Here is a 16,607-nt window from a genome sequence, read left to right on the forward strand (position 1 = left end):
GCAGACAATGAAAGCTCTTACAATAATCGAAGATTACGTTTCTTTAAAACAGGCTATAGGCTACATGTGCACCACTAAGTCAGAACAGTAGGTGAAATTATCAGGGGAAAAGTTACCAAATTATTAGGGTGAGGCAGATGGGTTACTAACAGCTTACTACACAACATACACTTAGTATTATTTTCTTAGCTACAGATAGTATACATATCTCCCTGGCATAATACATAATTTATGCAGCAGCATACAAGACATTTTTGGACTCACCTTGTTGTGCTGTGCTCACTTGAACAGCGCAGCGGTCCTTCGTGGGGAAATCTTGTGTTAACACTTTGTCATCATAGTCTGGCATTCTCTGGCTTTATGGTGCTTTCAAGACAACTGGGAACTTGGAAAAAACAAGGTCGAATCATGATGACATCAGTGATCTTCAGGTCAGAGCTCTAGAAAGAGGCCAGAGTTCCCGACTTGCAATTCCGAGTTGGATGACCGTTCAAAACGTATTTTCCTAGTTGGAGCTCGTTTTTTTCCGAGTCCCAGGTTGTCTTGAACTCACTGAAGTCAGATTTCCTAGTTCCAACTTTCCAGTTGTTTTGAGCGCAGCAGAAGTCATGCTGGATTGACAACATGGGCAATGTTGAATATTTAGCCTTTTAAGCTTGGAAAAGAGACCCTTAAACCCAAACTTGGGACCACACACCAAATCCACTGAATAGCAGGCTAGTGATTGCTTTGCAATGCTTGCAGGTAGCCACTGATTCCTTCCAAACCACTCATTGTTGAATTTGCGATTTCCAACTTGTTGTGTAATGTTTATGTTCAATGGCCGATGAGTACTGAGATGTTTTATCTATATTTCTCTTCATTATTTCTCTTCAGAATGAAAAGGATTTGCCAGTAGATTGTCGACTTGATTCATGATGATGACTGCTAGCTTGCTAGCTAAGATTTTGAAAGTATGATGTTGACATGATCAGTCTAATCAAAGCTACTGTAAATACAGTGACAAGAAAAGGTATGTGAACCCTTTGGAATTACCTGGACTTCTGCATAAATTGGTCATACAATTTGATCTGATCAACATCTAAGTCACAACAATAGACAAACACAGTGTGCTTAGACTAATAACACAACAATTATTGTATTTTTCTTGTCTATATTGAATACATCATTTAAACATTCACAGTGTAGGTTGTAAAAAGTTGTAAAAAGTATGTGAACACCTAGGGTAATGACTCCAAAAGCTAATTGGAGTCAGCTATCCTGGAGTCCAATCAATGAGACGAGATTGGAGATGTTGGTTAGAGCTGCCCTGCCCTATAAAAAACACTCACAAAATTAGAGTTTGCTATTCACAAGAAGCATTGCCTGATGTGAACCATGCCTCGAACAAAAGAGATCTCAGAAGATTTAAGATTAAGAATTGTTGACTTGCATAAAGCTGGAAAGGGTTATAAAAGTATCTCCAAAAGCCTTGATGTTCATCAGTCTACTGTAAGACAAATTGTCTATAAATAGAGAAAGTTCAGCACTGTTGCTACTCTCCCTGAGTGGTCGTCCTGCAAAGATTACTGCCAGAGCACAGCGCAGAATGCTCAATGAGGTTAAGAAGAATCCTAGACTGTCAGCTAAAGATTTACAGAAATCTCTGGAACATGCTAACATCTCTGCTGACGAGTCTACGATACGTGAAACACTAAACAAGAATAGTGTTCATGGGAGGACACTACGGAAGAAGGCACTGCTGTCCAAATCTTTTTTATTTCTGCACGTCTGAAGTTCGCAAATGAGCACCTGGATGTTCAACAGTGCTACTGGCAAAAAATGAAACTAAAGTTCAGTTGTTTGAAAGGAACACAGAACACTATGTGTGGAGAAGAAAAGGCACAGAACTCCAACATCAAAACCTCATCCCAACTGTAAAGTATGGTGGAGGGAGAATCATGGTTTGGGGCTGCTTTGCTGTCTCAGGGCCTGGAAAAGCTTGCTATCATCGACGGAAAAATGAATTCTCAAGTTTATCAAGACATTTTGCAGGAGAATGTAAAACTATCTGTCTGCTAATTGAAGCTCAACATAAGTTGGGTGATGCAACAGGACAACAACCCAAAACACAGAAGTAAATCAACAACAGAATGGCTTCAACAGAAGAAAATATGCCTTCTGGAGTGGCCCAGTCAGAGTCCTGACCTCAACTCAATTGAGATGCTGTGGCATGACCTCGAGACATCCCAAGAATATTGCTGAAGTGAAACAGTTTTGTAAAGAGGAATGGTCCAAAATTCCTCCTGACCGCTGTGCAGGTCTGACCGCAACTAAAGAAAACGTTTGGTTCAGGTTATTGCTGCCAAAGGAGGGTCAACCAGTTAATAAATCCAAGGGATCACGTACTTTTCCCACCCTGCACTGTGAATGTTTACACAGTGTTCAATAGAGACATGAAAATGTATAATTGTTTGTGTGTTATTAGTTTAAGCAGACTGTGTTTGTCTGTTGTTGTGGGGCCCCAAAAGGGTGCATTCTCAGCCCTCTCCTGTACTCCCATGACTGCGTGGCCATGTGTAACAGTGTAGGTTCCGTCCCTCTCTTCGCCCCAACCTGGGCTCGAACCAGGGACCCTTGCACACATCAACAACTGACACCCACGAAGCATCGTTACCCATCGCGCCACTAAAGCCGCGGCCCTTGCAACACAAGGGGAAACCCTACTTCAAGTCTCAGAGCGAGTGACGTCACCGATTGAAATGCTATTAGTGCGCACCACCGCTAACTAACTAGCCATTTCACATCGGTTACACTCACCCTCTTTTGACCTCCTCCTTTTCCGCAGCAACCAATGATCCGGGTCAACAGCATCAATGTAACAGTGTAGGTTCTGTCCCTCTCTTCGCCCCAACCTGGGCTCAAACCAGGGACCCTTGCACACATCAACAACTGACACCCCACGAAGCATCGTTACCCATCACGCCACAAAAGCCACGGCCCTTGCAACGCAAGGGGAAACCCTACTTCAAGTCTCAGAGCGAGTGACGTCACTGATTGAAACGCTATTAGCGCGCACCACCGCTAACTAACTAGCCATTTCACATCGGTTACACATGCACGCCTCCAACTCAATCATAAAGTTTGCAGACAACACTACAGTGGTAGGCTTGATTACCAACAACGACGAGACGGCCTACAGGGAGGAAGTGAGGGCCCTCGGAGTATGGTGTCAGGAAAATAACCTCACACTCAACGTCAACAAAACAAAGGAGATGATCGTGGACTTCAAGAAACAGCAGAGGGAGCACCCCCCTATCCACATCGACGGGACAGTAGTGGAGAAGGTGGAAAGTTTTAAGTTCCTCGGCGTACACATCACGGACAAACTGAAATGGTCCACCCACACAGACAGCGTGGTGAAGAAGGTGCAACAGCGCCTCTTCAACCTCAGGAGGCTGAAGAAATGTGGCTTGTCACCAAAAACACTCACAAACCTTTACAGATGCACAATCGAGAGCATTCTGTCGGGCAGCCTGGTACAGCAACTGCTCCGCCCACAACCGTAAGGCTCTCCAGAGGGTAGTGCGGTCTGCACAACGCATCACCGGGGCAAACTACCTGCCCTCCAGGACACCTACAGCACCTGATGTCACAGGAAGGCCAAAAAGATCATCAAGGACAACAACCACCCAAGCCACTGCCTGTTCACCCCACTGTCATCCAGAAGGCGAGGTCAGTACAGGTGCATCAAAGCTGGGACCGAGAGACTGAAAACAGCTTCTGTCTCAAGGCCATCAGACTGTTAAACAGCCATCACTAACATTGAGTGGCTGCTGCCAACATACTGACTCAAATCTCTAGCCACTTTAATAATTAATAATTGGATGTAATAAATGTATCACTAGTCACTTTAAACAATGCCAGTTTATATAATGTTTACATACCCTACGTTACTCATCTCATATGTATATACTGTACTCTATACCATCTACTGCATCTTGCCTATGCCGCACCGCCATCGCTCATCCATATATTTATGTATATATTCTTATTCATCCCTTTACACTTGTGTGTATAAGGTAGTTGTTGTGAAATTGTTAGATTACTTGTTAGATATTACTGCACTGTCGGAACTAGAAGCACATGCATTTCGCTACATTCACATTAACATTTGCTGACCATGTGTATGTGACCAATACAATTTGATTTGATTTGACATAGATGAAGATCAGATCAAATTCTATGACCAATTTATGCAGAAATCCAGGTAATTCCAAAGGGTTCACATACTTTTGCTTGCCACTGTATAACGTGATTTGACGTAATTTTATCTGTGGCCATTGATCTTGAGCCTTCTTCGATGAGCACTTGTAATGTAATTCTATGGCAGCACCGAAGAGGCATGCATTTTTGAGCTCTACCCTTAGATTTTGTGGTGATGTAGTTTCCCCATTAGTGACAGAACACTGAGCCAATCTCGGCGCAACTAGAGAACATTACCAACCCCTACGCTCCATATTTTCCACTGGCTGCCCCATCACCACAGAACTCGTAAAAAGCATTACAAGCATTTTGCCACACCCGCAGTAACATCTGCTAAACATGTATGTGATCAATAAAATTTGATTTGATTTGAAAGCACTGAGCTAGGCTAAAACACCAGCATTTTGAGGTGGCTTACTCAAGGAATAAAAAAGGGACCAAGTTTGAATGCGGCTTTTTTTAACTCAATGATGTTTTATTTTAATAACATGCTAAAAATGTGGGGCTCAAAACCTGCTTGAATGATGGGTCGCCACTGCCTGGAGGCTATCTCGGAGTTCTTTACACTCATTTCTTTAGCCTCCAATTGATCACAGTGTATCCATTCCATCCGCCCGATTCGTTCAGAACGAATTCGCCCAATTAGTTACTGCTGCGCATGCGCCGTTTTCTGTTTAGTCTCCTTGACCAATCCGCTTCCCTATATGATAACATGTGATAGTAATCCACGTCTGCGAAATTATGTTTGCGCAGTCTGTCAAATTGGTGTGATGTGCTTGAATATTGTTTCCTCTTGGAATGGATTTAGAAGAGGCATTTCAACTAGTCGGAGAATTCGGATCATATCAGAAGCAGATGGTGTTGGTTCTTGTGTTGTTACAGGTTTGTTTTATTAACTTTCCTTTTTTTTCCGCGGAAAACATATGCCACCCACAGCTAGTTAGCTAGCTGTATTAGCTAGCAATCTAATACATTTACTATATTTTCTGAATGCATTATAGTATGTCGTCAAACTTAGTGTGGGGCAAGCCAGCTAGTAGTCTGTCGCTGTTATTGTTATCCAGCCATAGCTAAGCTACTTAGCTAACGTTAGTTGGCTAGATAATGAAATCACAGAAGCTTTGAAGTAACGTTAGCTTGCTGAATCCTAGCTGGCTATCTCTCCCGACATTTGCATACCCATTAAAGCCACAGTCTGCAATATTTCCCCCTGTTCAATGGCCATTTTAATTAATTTTACTCTAGTTCTTGAAGAATATAACTTTTATAAATGAAATATGACATGGTTTATCCTATAACCCAATATCTAAGAGCCAATTTATGCTTGATCCGAAACTGTTGTGACGCAATTGCGAAGTCTCTGGAGGCAGGCAGAGGACACATTGACCACCATACCGCTTCGCCATGCGCCTCTCAAATGTTGTAAAAATGAGGTCTCTTATAACTCTGCATTGACATGATTGGTGGACGGTAGGTGAGGGCGGAAGGACTTGTATAAACACAAATTCACTAACCTTGACAACTTCCTTCACAACCGGTAACTTGGCGGTTAAGACCGTTGGGCCAATAACCGAAAGGTTGCTGGTTCGAATCTCTGAGCCGGCTAGGTGGAAAATGTCTGCCCTTGAGCAAGGCACTTAACCTTAATTGCACATGTAAGTCGCTCTGGATAAGAGCATTTGCCAAATGACTGCCAGAACAGGATCTGACACCTCTCCGTTTTGGGCTGTGTCGTTCCGGAACCTATTTGTCTGAATACTTTACCTCTAGTGGCATAAAAGATAATTGCAAGAAGTTACAATGTAAAAATTCTAATAAACTAATATGCCATCACCAGCGAGTGAGCTGTATATCATTGGGTGAAACTGGAAAGCATTTTTTGAAATATAATTTCCTCATTGTCTCCATAAATCTAGGCCTAGGCTTTTGATGGATTCAAGACAAGGTCGTTTAAACTGATCTCAGTTTCTGTGTCAAAGTAGCTAGTCATTTCGATCGTTTGTAAGGTATTATGGTGCTTTCAAGACAACTGGCATCTCTGGGGGAGGAAACGAGGTCGAATCATGACGTCAGTGATCCATCTTCAGGTATTCCCCACTTGGAATTCCGAGTTAGATGAACGTCCCAAACACATTTTCCCAGTCGGAGCTTGTTTTTTCCCTATTTCTCAGTTGACTTAAACATACTGAATTCGGAGATTTTCCAGCTCCGTGTTCCCAGTTTTGAACGCGGCATTAAAAAAAGACTGTCAGTCTCAGTCATGTAAAATGACGAAGAATTGCATGAAATGCGTCTATAAAAGTCCCCCAAAATTCCGTCACCTTCGGCCCCAAAAATAATGTCCCCATGTGTGTAACATCTGTAAGTGGCTCTACTCTTCTGCCCTATGTCACTCGGCAAATGTGTTGATATGCATTCAATGCTTTATTATTAAGGTGGGTTATTTTTTATGTGTTCCGGTACCTCAATTTCAGAGGATTTGAGTAGGTCAGGCTGTTCAATTGCAGAATGTGTGACAGGAGCTAGCTAATTAAATACCAGTGATGGATAGATCACTTGAGTAGCTAGGCATTTATTTATTTATTTTATTTCACCTTTATTTAACCAGGTAGGCAAGTTGAGAACAAGTTCTCATTTACAATTGCGACCTGGCCAAGATAAAGCAAATAAGTTTGACACATACAATACAGAGTTACACATGGAGTAAAACAAACATACAGTCAATAATATAGTAGAAAATAAGTCTATATACAAAGTGCGCAAATGAGGTGAGAAAAGGGAAGTAAGGCAAAAAAGGCTATGGTGGCAAAGTAAATACAATAAAGCAAGTAAAACACTGGAATGGTAGATTTGTAGTGGAAGAAAGTGCAAAGTAGAAATAGAACTAATGGGATGCAAAGGAGCTAAATAAATACAGTAGGGGAAGAGGTATTGTTTGGGCTAAATTATAGATGGGTGACAGGTACAGGTGCAGTATTCTGTGAGCTGCTCTGACAGCTGGTGCTTAAAGCTAGTGAGGGAGATGTGTTTCCAGTTTTAGAGATTTTTGTAGTTCGTTCCAGTCATTGGCAGCAGAGAACTGGAAGGAGAGGCGGCCGGAGGAGGATTTGGCTTTGGGGGTGACCAGTGAGATATACCTGCTGGAGCGCGTGCTACAGGTGGGTGCTGCTATGGTGACCAGCGAGCTGAGATAAGGGGGAACTTTACCTAGCAGGGTCTTGTAGATGACCTGGAGCCAGTGGGTTTGGCAACGAGTATGAAGCGAGGGCCAGCCAACGAGAGCGTACAGGTCGCAGTGGTGGGTAGTATATGGGGCTTTGGTGACAAAATGGATGGCACTTTGATAGACTGCATCCAGTTTATTGAGTAGGGTATTACTTGCTTGGCACTCAGCTTGGTTTTGTTTTCCAGGTGTATATGGCATGCCAGTCCATGCTCATTGTGCTCATTGGCGCTATACCAGAATACCACATTGAACAAGGTGACCACTCCAACTATGAGGAGCTCATCAAACACGTTACATTTACAGAGGATGTCAACTCCATTGTGACGGAGGTGAGCGGTCACCGTTCATGATTCAATAGGAGCAAAAAATGTGCCGTGTTTGAGAATGTAGTGTCATTCACACCTGTGTATGGAATTTAACCCATTTAAAAATAATCTACAAAATGATAATATATGAATGCCATCTTCCTGTCTTTCCTTCCTTTTCTCTTAGTGGTTCCTTCTAAAGCAACAAGCTTACAAGGTCAGCTTGGCAGGCTCTTTGTTCTTCGCTGGGGTCTTGGTTGGAAATGTGTTTTTTGGACCCCTCTCTGACAAGATTGGAAGGAAACCAGTCTTCCTAACAGGTGACAAATGATGTTCACAACTTTTCATATTATGATCTTAATCCATATCCTATAAAATATTGACTGGCTGATATGATATAGCATCCATTAGGAAATGTTGTTCTGACCTGCTTCCTTGCAGGCTACTTTTCAGCCCAACTAATAGTGTCACTGGTAAACATCTGAGTTATGGTTAGGCCTCATCATTCATAATTACAAAAAACATTTTGCTTGTGGACTGCTACGTCATTGATGACATGCTCTTTTAGTAACTTTCTCTTTGACAAACCAACTTTTGTGCTCTGTTTCTCTCTCTCTCAGCTCTGTTCTTTGAGGTGGTGTTTGGCTATGCCACAGCCTTTGCTCCCAGCTATGAGGTGTTTGCGTTGTCGCGCCTGCTGGTGGGTCTGATGAATGGGGGTATGTCCCTCGTCTGTTTTGTGCTCACCCAGGAGTATGTGGGCAAGGCCTACTGGGCCATGACAGGTACAAATAATCAACCTGACAATGACAAATGTTTACCAGACACAGCTACAGTAACTAAGGAAGGTGGAACTAGGATTGGACAAAGGGTCAATTGTAGTCAGTCCGTCGACATAAGGAAGTGGTCTGACACCATTGGAAAGTGTTTTTTCCAAATGATTTAAATGTTGTCTCTGGTGTTTGTTTTTCAGGGACATTGACTAATATGACCTTTGCTGTGGGCATTGCCCTGTTTGGTGCCCTTGGCTATTATATCAGACCATGGCGTACCCTGGCAACAGCAGCTAATTCTCCTGGTGTCCTGTTTTTTCTACTTTGTGTGTAAGTCACTTTTTTTTTAAGGATGATTATTCCAAGAAAGCAATTACATTAGAACCTTGACTGACACCTTTCCCAAGACATTTTACCACATATGTGAGACTGCAGTTTGCTGATGAAACAAATAGCAAGTTGACCTTTCTGTCTCCTGTGTTTTTTTTTCTGTCTTTCTTGTTTTTCTGACTGAGGCAGGACTCTCCCGGAGTCTCCACGCTGGCTGTATTCCCGTGGTTACACGGAGAAGGCGGAGGAGGTTTTGCAGTACATAGCTGTGCGGAATGGGAACAGCAATGCTGCAGCCAAAGTAAAGCTCCGTATGTGTCCTGGCTCTGTCAGGACTGGTAACCAGGGCAACAATGGCCCTGGCTTCCTCGACCTGTTCACCCACACAGTGCTCCGCAGGAGAACCGTGATGCTCATGTATGTCTGGTGAGTTAGCACACCATGAGCTGAACCACTGGGAAACCAGGGGGACTCGCTTTTTGCAATGTCGTTAATACTACACAGACCGTATCAACAGCTCACAACGATGTTTACGTTCAGTATACGTTGTTTTAAAGACCTTTCACATTGAAGACACACATAACCGACCTTAGATTGACACTGTCTGTGGATGTGCTCTAGGTATTCCTGCAGCCTGGTGTACTATGGGCTGACCATGAATGCCAGTGAGGACAGTGGGAACCGCTACTTCAGTGTTGCCATGTATGGACTAGTGGAGCTCCCGGCCTACCCTCTCTGTATCTATTTCATAAACAAGCAGTGGTAAGATTATCATCACAGGTGGTGAGATTCTATGAATTAAAGTGTCAGTGATGCACTGAATAAATGATTTATGCTTAAAAATTCAGAAGTTGAACTGTAATAGTTAGTTTCACAAGACCATCTATTCTCCTCAGCTGTGCTAAACAGTTGGAATTTGTGCCTGTTTTTTAGGGCTGGGAGAAGGAAAACCATGGCCAGCTTTCTGGGTTTAGCTGGCTTGTCATGTTTATGCACCATGTTGGTTCCAGTAAATGCTGGTAAGGGCATTCCATCTACAGTATATTTACATAGATTTGATTCATTATTTTGCTTTTTTAATCTATTTGTTGTTTATTATTTAGGGGCATTGTTCAATGCTACTTCTTTAGCTTTGTTAGGAAAGCTGTTGGTCAGTGCGGCTTTCAACATAGTGTATGTCTACACTACTGAACTGTATCCCACTACTATAAGGTGAGTGCAGTGCAAACAGATCCCACTAAATTACTTCTATAAAGTACAGTAGAGGGTGCCATTCTCCCATTTTTGCTTGTGTGATGAGTGTCAATTCTCACAATGCAATATGGTTTTGTACGGTATGTTGGAGAGGTGTTTGAATAATGTTAAGTGCTTTGTCTTGATGTCAGGAACGCTGGTCTTGGGGTCTGCTCAATGTCTTGCAGAGTCGGAGGGATCCTGGCCCCTTTCGTGCCCTCTATGGTACGTCAGCAGAATATCATTTAATATGACGAGAGACAAAAAAATCATCAGTCTTTTTTTGTTTTCACAATTGTAATCAAGTACGAGGACCACTTTGGGCTTTCTAAGTGTTCAAATTGTGGTAAACAGAAGTTTTGTTTTTTGCCTTCTGTCAGAATGTATGGTATTCATTTGAACCCCTCAAGCTTAAGCTGTGTTTTGTTTGCTTTGTGTTTCAGAGAGACTTACACACCTCTATGCCCTTCATGGTGTTCTGTCTCAGTGGGATCTCTGCTGGCTGCCTGGGTCTCCTTCTCCCTGAGACACTTAACAAACCTGTGACAGAGACACTGGATGAGCTCAGCAGCTCTGCTTACCACCGCATTGTAGAGACCGAGGTAGGATCATAACTCTGTTAATTATGTTGGGTTAGTTACCCCCTAGCTTCTCACGTACAGTACCAGTCAAAAGTTTGGACATCTACTCATTCAAGGGTTTTTCTTTATTTGACTATTTTCTACATTGTAGACTAATAGTGAAGACATCAAAACTATGGCAGAACACATGGAATCATGTAGTAACTCCAAAAAATTGTTAAACATCTAAATATATTTTAGATTCTTCCAGGGAGCCACCCTTTGCTTTGACAGCTTTGCACACTACTTTGAAGAATCTCAAATATATAAAATGTATTTTGATTTAACACTTTTTTTTGGTTACTACATGATTCCATATGTTTCATAGTTTTGATGTCTTATCATTTATTCTACAATATAGTAAAAATAAAAACCCTTGTATGAGTAGGTGTGTCCAAACGTTTTACTTGTACTGTAGTTCGAAAGCCTGGCGAAGTTCTCCTCAGGAAGAAAACATATAAAGGGTGGAGTATAACTAGTGAAGCCAATCACGTTTTGCATCGGTGGTGCTCCAAACGGAGTTTGTGATACTGATTTTAAAACAAGCTAGCAAGCCTATGATGCAAAACTGTCCTACACTGTAGGAAAATAGATTTTTTTTTAAATGAATGAAAAACAAGGAAATGCCTCTCCTGAGGGAAAATTCAAGCTCTGAATGCCAGCGCTCCCATTCAAATGAAAATCCAGTATTGATGTTCTCCAGACTTCCAATATTTGAGACAGGGTTGAGAAGGATGGTCAGGTGAGACTAGTTACTCCCCCTACCCAAATGCAAGTTTGCAATGATCTTAAATGTAATACCTGCTTAACATTCTGTATCTTGGGGGGTTGGTTTGTGTTCCGTTATACAGACACACTTGTTTGAAGAGGACCAATCGAAAACAAACCACAATCAGTGACTCACTCTTTGAACAAGAGAACAGTCAGAGGCAATCCGACAGGAGAGACTCTCGAAGCCTGTCCACACACACAAGTGCTTTCTCACAAGGGACCCGATGTGCTCCGTTTCCATGGTGAAGCAAGGACGGGTCATGCTGTGATGGATGGTGGTCCATTTTTACAGGGACCGGCACACATGTTTACAATGTTTTCGTGTTATTTTGTTTCTCTCTTTGTATGTGTGTGATACTTTACAGTGAAAATCGCTGTTTAGCTGCAGTGAATTTATCAAGTAATCATGTGATATCAAATGGAAGAGAACAACAATTACTGCCAAAGTTTTCAGTTTCTTCTTTGCCAAGTAGTCATCGGGGCCTAATTTATAATTTTTGCGTACATTTAACACTAAATAGCCGCGTGCGCCATTTCTGAACTGTGCACGCACAAAAATATTGAGATTTATTAACTTGGCATACGCCATTCATATGCAGGTTTCCCATTGTAAATCAGACCTGTCATAAAACTGTGAACGAGCATTTACTCCACCTGAAAAACGCCCATCATTCACCTTTTGTGGTGACAATAACGGCCTTATTTTCTGTATAGTTTGGAAGTATTGGAATTAGGCCAAGACAGTATCTAAAGGAAATAGCAATGGTGACCTTGATCACATGTCTTTGGAGGGATTGGCAAAATGTTTTCTTTGTATTGCTATTACCTTTAGATACTGTCTTGGCCTAATTCCAATACTTCCAAACTATACAGAAAATACGGGTGTTAAAAGGTTAATGATGGGTGTTTTTCAGGTGGAGTAAATTTGGGTTATGTGACATTTTCTGAAAGACAAAAACAATTGCACGTTTTTGTGGACCTGTAAACAGATCGTTTAAATGCAATGTATTGCATAAACTTTTTCCCGACACTAAATATGCTGCACTGCCTGCGAATTCTGATTTTGTCTACTCTAAAAAATGTAAACAGTGACCTACTTTGTGGTAGCCTACACACTTCAATGCAAAATATTAACTGTCTGTTCACCTGTCAAATTCTACTGTATGTTATAAACCGCGCACCCTGTTGGATACATAGGCTATTATAATTTTGCTCTAACTAATAATCCCAGTTAAATGAGAGATGCGTGTAGTAATTTGTTGTATGGCTACTACAAGAATATAAACTCATCATGGCCTGAAAAGGTGAGGAATTTATTCTGCAATGGTTGATATGTATTATGTTTCTAAATAAAATATCTACACTAGACATTTCACATTACAGTACTCGGACATAGCCTGTGAACCATCCGTTCTACTGTTAAACTGCGCTTCAGATCGCATAGAGCAAAATAGGCTGCTTGAAATAGATAAGCTATTTACTAGTGTGAAGTGGGTACAATTTTAAATGAGTAATATACTACCATTCGTCCCATCTTAGCCTATAGGCCGACAAGTTATTTCGAAACCATCAGTCAAATGATTGTGGAAATTAAATAAATAACAGAAAATTATAAATGCCTTATTTCAAATTATTTTAGAATGTGACGATGCATTGATTTTTTTCTTTTATCACAAATGGAAAATGATAGCATCTTATTTAGCTAGGCCTACCTGTTTTTTGTTATGAATAGGTGTCATATTTTCACAAGGCTACTACTAGGCTACTTTTGCTTTCTTGCAATGCAGAACTTCAACCACTAGAAACTGTATGCATGGTCTAAAGTTTGCGGGAAGATAGCACTTTCTCATGTTAAGTTCAGTTTTTATAAATACCAACTTTTGTGTGAAAACAGGCATGCATATTTTGTGTGTACGCAACATTTATAAATCAGGCCCCTGAAGTTAAAATGGTTTGTTTGTTTCCACAAATATAATTTCTGTGTGTTCTGCTGGTCAGATCATACGCTAGTTACAATGTGAATACAGATTATGTATAAGTATCTATATTGGACAGTGACGATTTGTACAGTATTCAAGGTAATTGGTTTACATTGTGTTGATTCCGGAGTTGTAAATAGTTAATATGACGGCAAGTAACACCAATTGTGAATGGTAGCTTGCATAATTATATTGTCATGTATAATATCATTATGAGAATGACAGTGGAACATGGAATTACTGCACGTGTCATGTTTGGTAATGGTCTGGTGTCTTTCTCCCCCCCCCCCCACCAGAACAGGGTGCATTGTAATGTTCATCGACATTTTAATGTTTTATATCTTAATACTGTTTATTATAAGTAATTATAGTGGTCACTGCCTGAACTCAGGTCACGTTTGGCCTTTTCCCCTAGTGAGGTGATTGTGTCACCATTGACGCAGACAGGAGAGGCCCAGATCAACCATATCGTCCAGAAGCTCTCATCAAAGACTAAGTAACTGCGTAATGTTTTTTTCCCCCCCATCACTTATAATTATGGCAGTTGGCCCGTACCACCGGTTCAGCAAACAGTTGGAGTGAGTTGAAGAGTTGAAACCATAATCATTGTTTTGATTTATATTCCTCTGACACTATGCTTGCCAGCACAGAAATCCCCTGTTGAAGTAAATAAAAAATCTCCAACAAAAGTTTGTGGAAATGAGGTGTTGAATTGAAATGAAAATGTCTTGAATGAATGTGTATAATTATACAGTATGTGGGTTAGCTTAATATCAAGCTCAAAACATAGCTTGGATGCACTTCAATTTTATAACTCTACGTCCTAATTTGAGCTGGAGTGCTTATGCTACTTAAAGTAATTATCGGCAGGTAGTCTAGTGGTTAGAGCGATTGGATCGAACCCCCAAGCTGACGAGGTAAAAATCTGTCGTTCTGCCCCTGAACAAGGCAGTTGACTCACTGTTCCCCGGTAGGCTGTCATTGTTAGTAAGAATTTAGTCTTAACTGACTTGCCTAGTTTAAATAAAATGTGGTCTGCTACCGTCATTATTGTATGTTTGAGCTGTAGGTTTTCACCCACCTGAGGTCCTGGAATTGCTATTCTTCACTCTGAACAGCAAGCTTGCCAGATGATATTTCAGCATGCAGTAGATTTGTGTCACAAGCTCTTGCTGCAGAATATTTTGTAGATGGGTGATTGAAGGCAATGCACCTGAGGTAGATAAGGTGTAACATGGGGCTGGGTGAGGTTACTTCCATTCTCTGTCTAATTAGAAGCCAATTGAAAGGCATGTCAGATGATTCAGTTGAATGGTTGTATAAACTAAATAACAAAAAGGAAAGTCTGAAGCCTCAAGGTGACCTCATTTGCTTATTAAAACTGCCACTCGAGACCGGGGAAACACAGAATATTGTTCACACATCCTCCAATACGCACTCAAATCAAAAGTTCATGATCTGGCCAGCTAACCCCACCCCCCAATTCTTCACTTAACACTCCCAAAAAACATTTTCCAACGGCACTGATATCTTGATATTTATAGTTACCTCCAGTCAAGTTGATGAGGCGTGAGGAGGGGAATGAGAGTGTGGTTATGTTTGAGTGGGTGTGTGAGCACTGAGCATGTGAGTGTGTGGGGGAGGCCAGGAGAGTAATGTCCACACTGACCCACTGCTGAACTTTCGAGGAACAACTCTGTCACATCTCTAGAGGGGAGAGTGCGTGATTGGGGCAGTGTGCATGAGTGAGAGTGTGCCAGGGAGTGTGTGTGTATTTGTACTTGTGGTAGCCTATTGGGTGGATTGCTAGCAGTAAATGTGCTCTCAGTCCAGATTTATGTGTTTACTTAAGATTTTATCACAGTGTTAAAAGTTTGATTAATGTTAATAGATTAATAGTCTTATTCAGATAATTATTCAAGTAAAACACTATTAGTAGCACACAGATTTTTTGTTTGCTTTATGGTCAACTGAACTATCTAGCACCCAGTATAATCTAGTATGGTACTTTTTGCTGGTTCCTTGCTATCTTTTCTCAGGCAACAGGCTAAAGGGCAAATACATAATTAAAGTAGATTCCCAGGTACACGGGTATAGCAGTTCTGACTCATAACTGTTGTGACATCAGTGAGTAAGTGTCAGAAGTGGACATTTTAAGGATTTGTGGTGTCTAAACAAACAGTTCCCCTTCACAGTGATGGGCCATAAATCCAGCAGTCTGACAGGGAACAGTGCAGGGTCACTGCTCTCCACAGCCGTCGTTTCTCCCAACCTTTTTCAACCTCCAACCACCTAGGGGGACAGACGACAATTGGGGTTGAGCATTATCAGAGAGGACAAGTTTAAGTTATTTTGAATTTGTCAGAGTTCTGCATATAGATACAGACCTGCTATACTAGACAGTCTGGATGTGCGTGTGCTTGAGTATGTGCGCGTCTGGCTGTGTTCTTTTCTTACAATGAACATAACTCTCTATCCCCAAATCCTTGAACATTTTCTTTGTCTATGTATGACATTGCAATCTGTGACTAACGTTTCTAACCCTACACCATGCTGCTCCCTGCTGCTGCATCACAGTGGGTGTGGGCAGTGAATGGGGATGTAGCATAGGGCTGGACCAGGCTGGAGCAGTTAAAATACGGAGCCATAACTCAGCTGCTGCCACTCCACTGTTCTCCCTCCGCTGGGCTCTGTGTGAACTCCTGCACGCTGGGTGACCTGATGTTATCTGCTGCTTTCACACTCGCCGCTGCTTCTGGTTGTAATTACACTGTGTATAGAGCATCCTGCCGGTGAGTCTCTCAGAGACCGAGGCCTTTCCGCTCTTGAGAGAGGGGGAGGAAAGGAAGGAGGGACATGTGCAGGTGGGGGTTGGAAAGAAGGGAAGGGGGTTGGGGAACTTTCCACAGATGGTGAGAGCAATGATGAGAGTAAGCCAAGTCTGACCTGTGAGAAAATGCTTCTTTCATATTCTTAAATACCATATTTTCAGTTTTGTTATGTGTTGGGAATGTATTGCCGAGATTATTCTCTGTTATGCATCCCCTGCCTCTCATTTTGACCCTGAGAAACTTATTGGACTTGGTTCTGTTTTTGTGATTAATCAACTTCACCAGTTTCAGCTC

The 16,607-nt window shown here is 41.7% G+C and overlaps 1 protein-coding gene across 1 annotated transcript; it reads left to right on the plus strand.

Annotated features, from left to right (window-relative positions):
• Positions 1–4,969: 4,969 nt before the first annotated feature.
• Positions 4,970–14,171, plus strand: slc22a15 (solute carrier family 22 member 15). Its single transcript, XM_029698577.1, has 12 exons — positions 4,970–5,127; positions 7,657–7,800; positions 7,964–8,096; positions 8,397–8,561; positions 8,750–8,879; positions 9,069–9,305; positions 9,501–9,641; positions 9,813–9,898; positions 9,983–10,091; positions 10,265–10,337; positions 10,556–10,714; positions 11,584–14,171. The coding sequence occupies exons 1-12, from the start codon at positions 5,044–5,046 to the stop codon at positions 11,629–11,631; spliced, it is 1,509 nt and encodes a 502-aa protein (XP_029554437.1). The 5' UTR covers positions 4,970–5,043; the 3' UTR covers positions 11,632–14,171.
• The last annotated feature ends 2,436 nt before the right edge of the window (positions 14,172–16,607 follow it).

Source organism: Salmo trutta, chromosome 18 (assembly GCF_901001165.1).
Source record: "Salmo trutta chromosome 18, fSalTru1.1, whole genome shotgun sequence".
NCBI lineage: Eukaryota > Metazoa > Chordata > Actinopteri > Salmoniformes > Salmonidae > Salmo > Salmo trutta.

Coding starts and splice junctions, on each gene's coding strand:
- slc22a15 (XM_029698577.1), top strand. CDS start 5,044: ATGGATTTAGAAGAGGCATTTCAACTAGTCGGAGAATTCGGATCATAT. Junction 7,801..7,963: donor TCAACTCCATTGTGACGGAG/GTGAGCGGTCAC, acceptor CTTTTCTCTTAG/TGGTTCCTTCTAAAGCAACA. Junction 9,306..9,500: donor GTGATGCTCATGTATGTCTG/GTGAGTTAGCAC, acceptor GATGTGCTCTAG/GTATTCCTGCAGCCTGGTGT.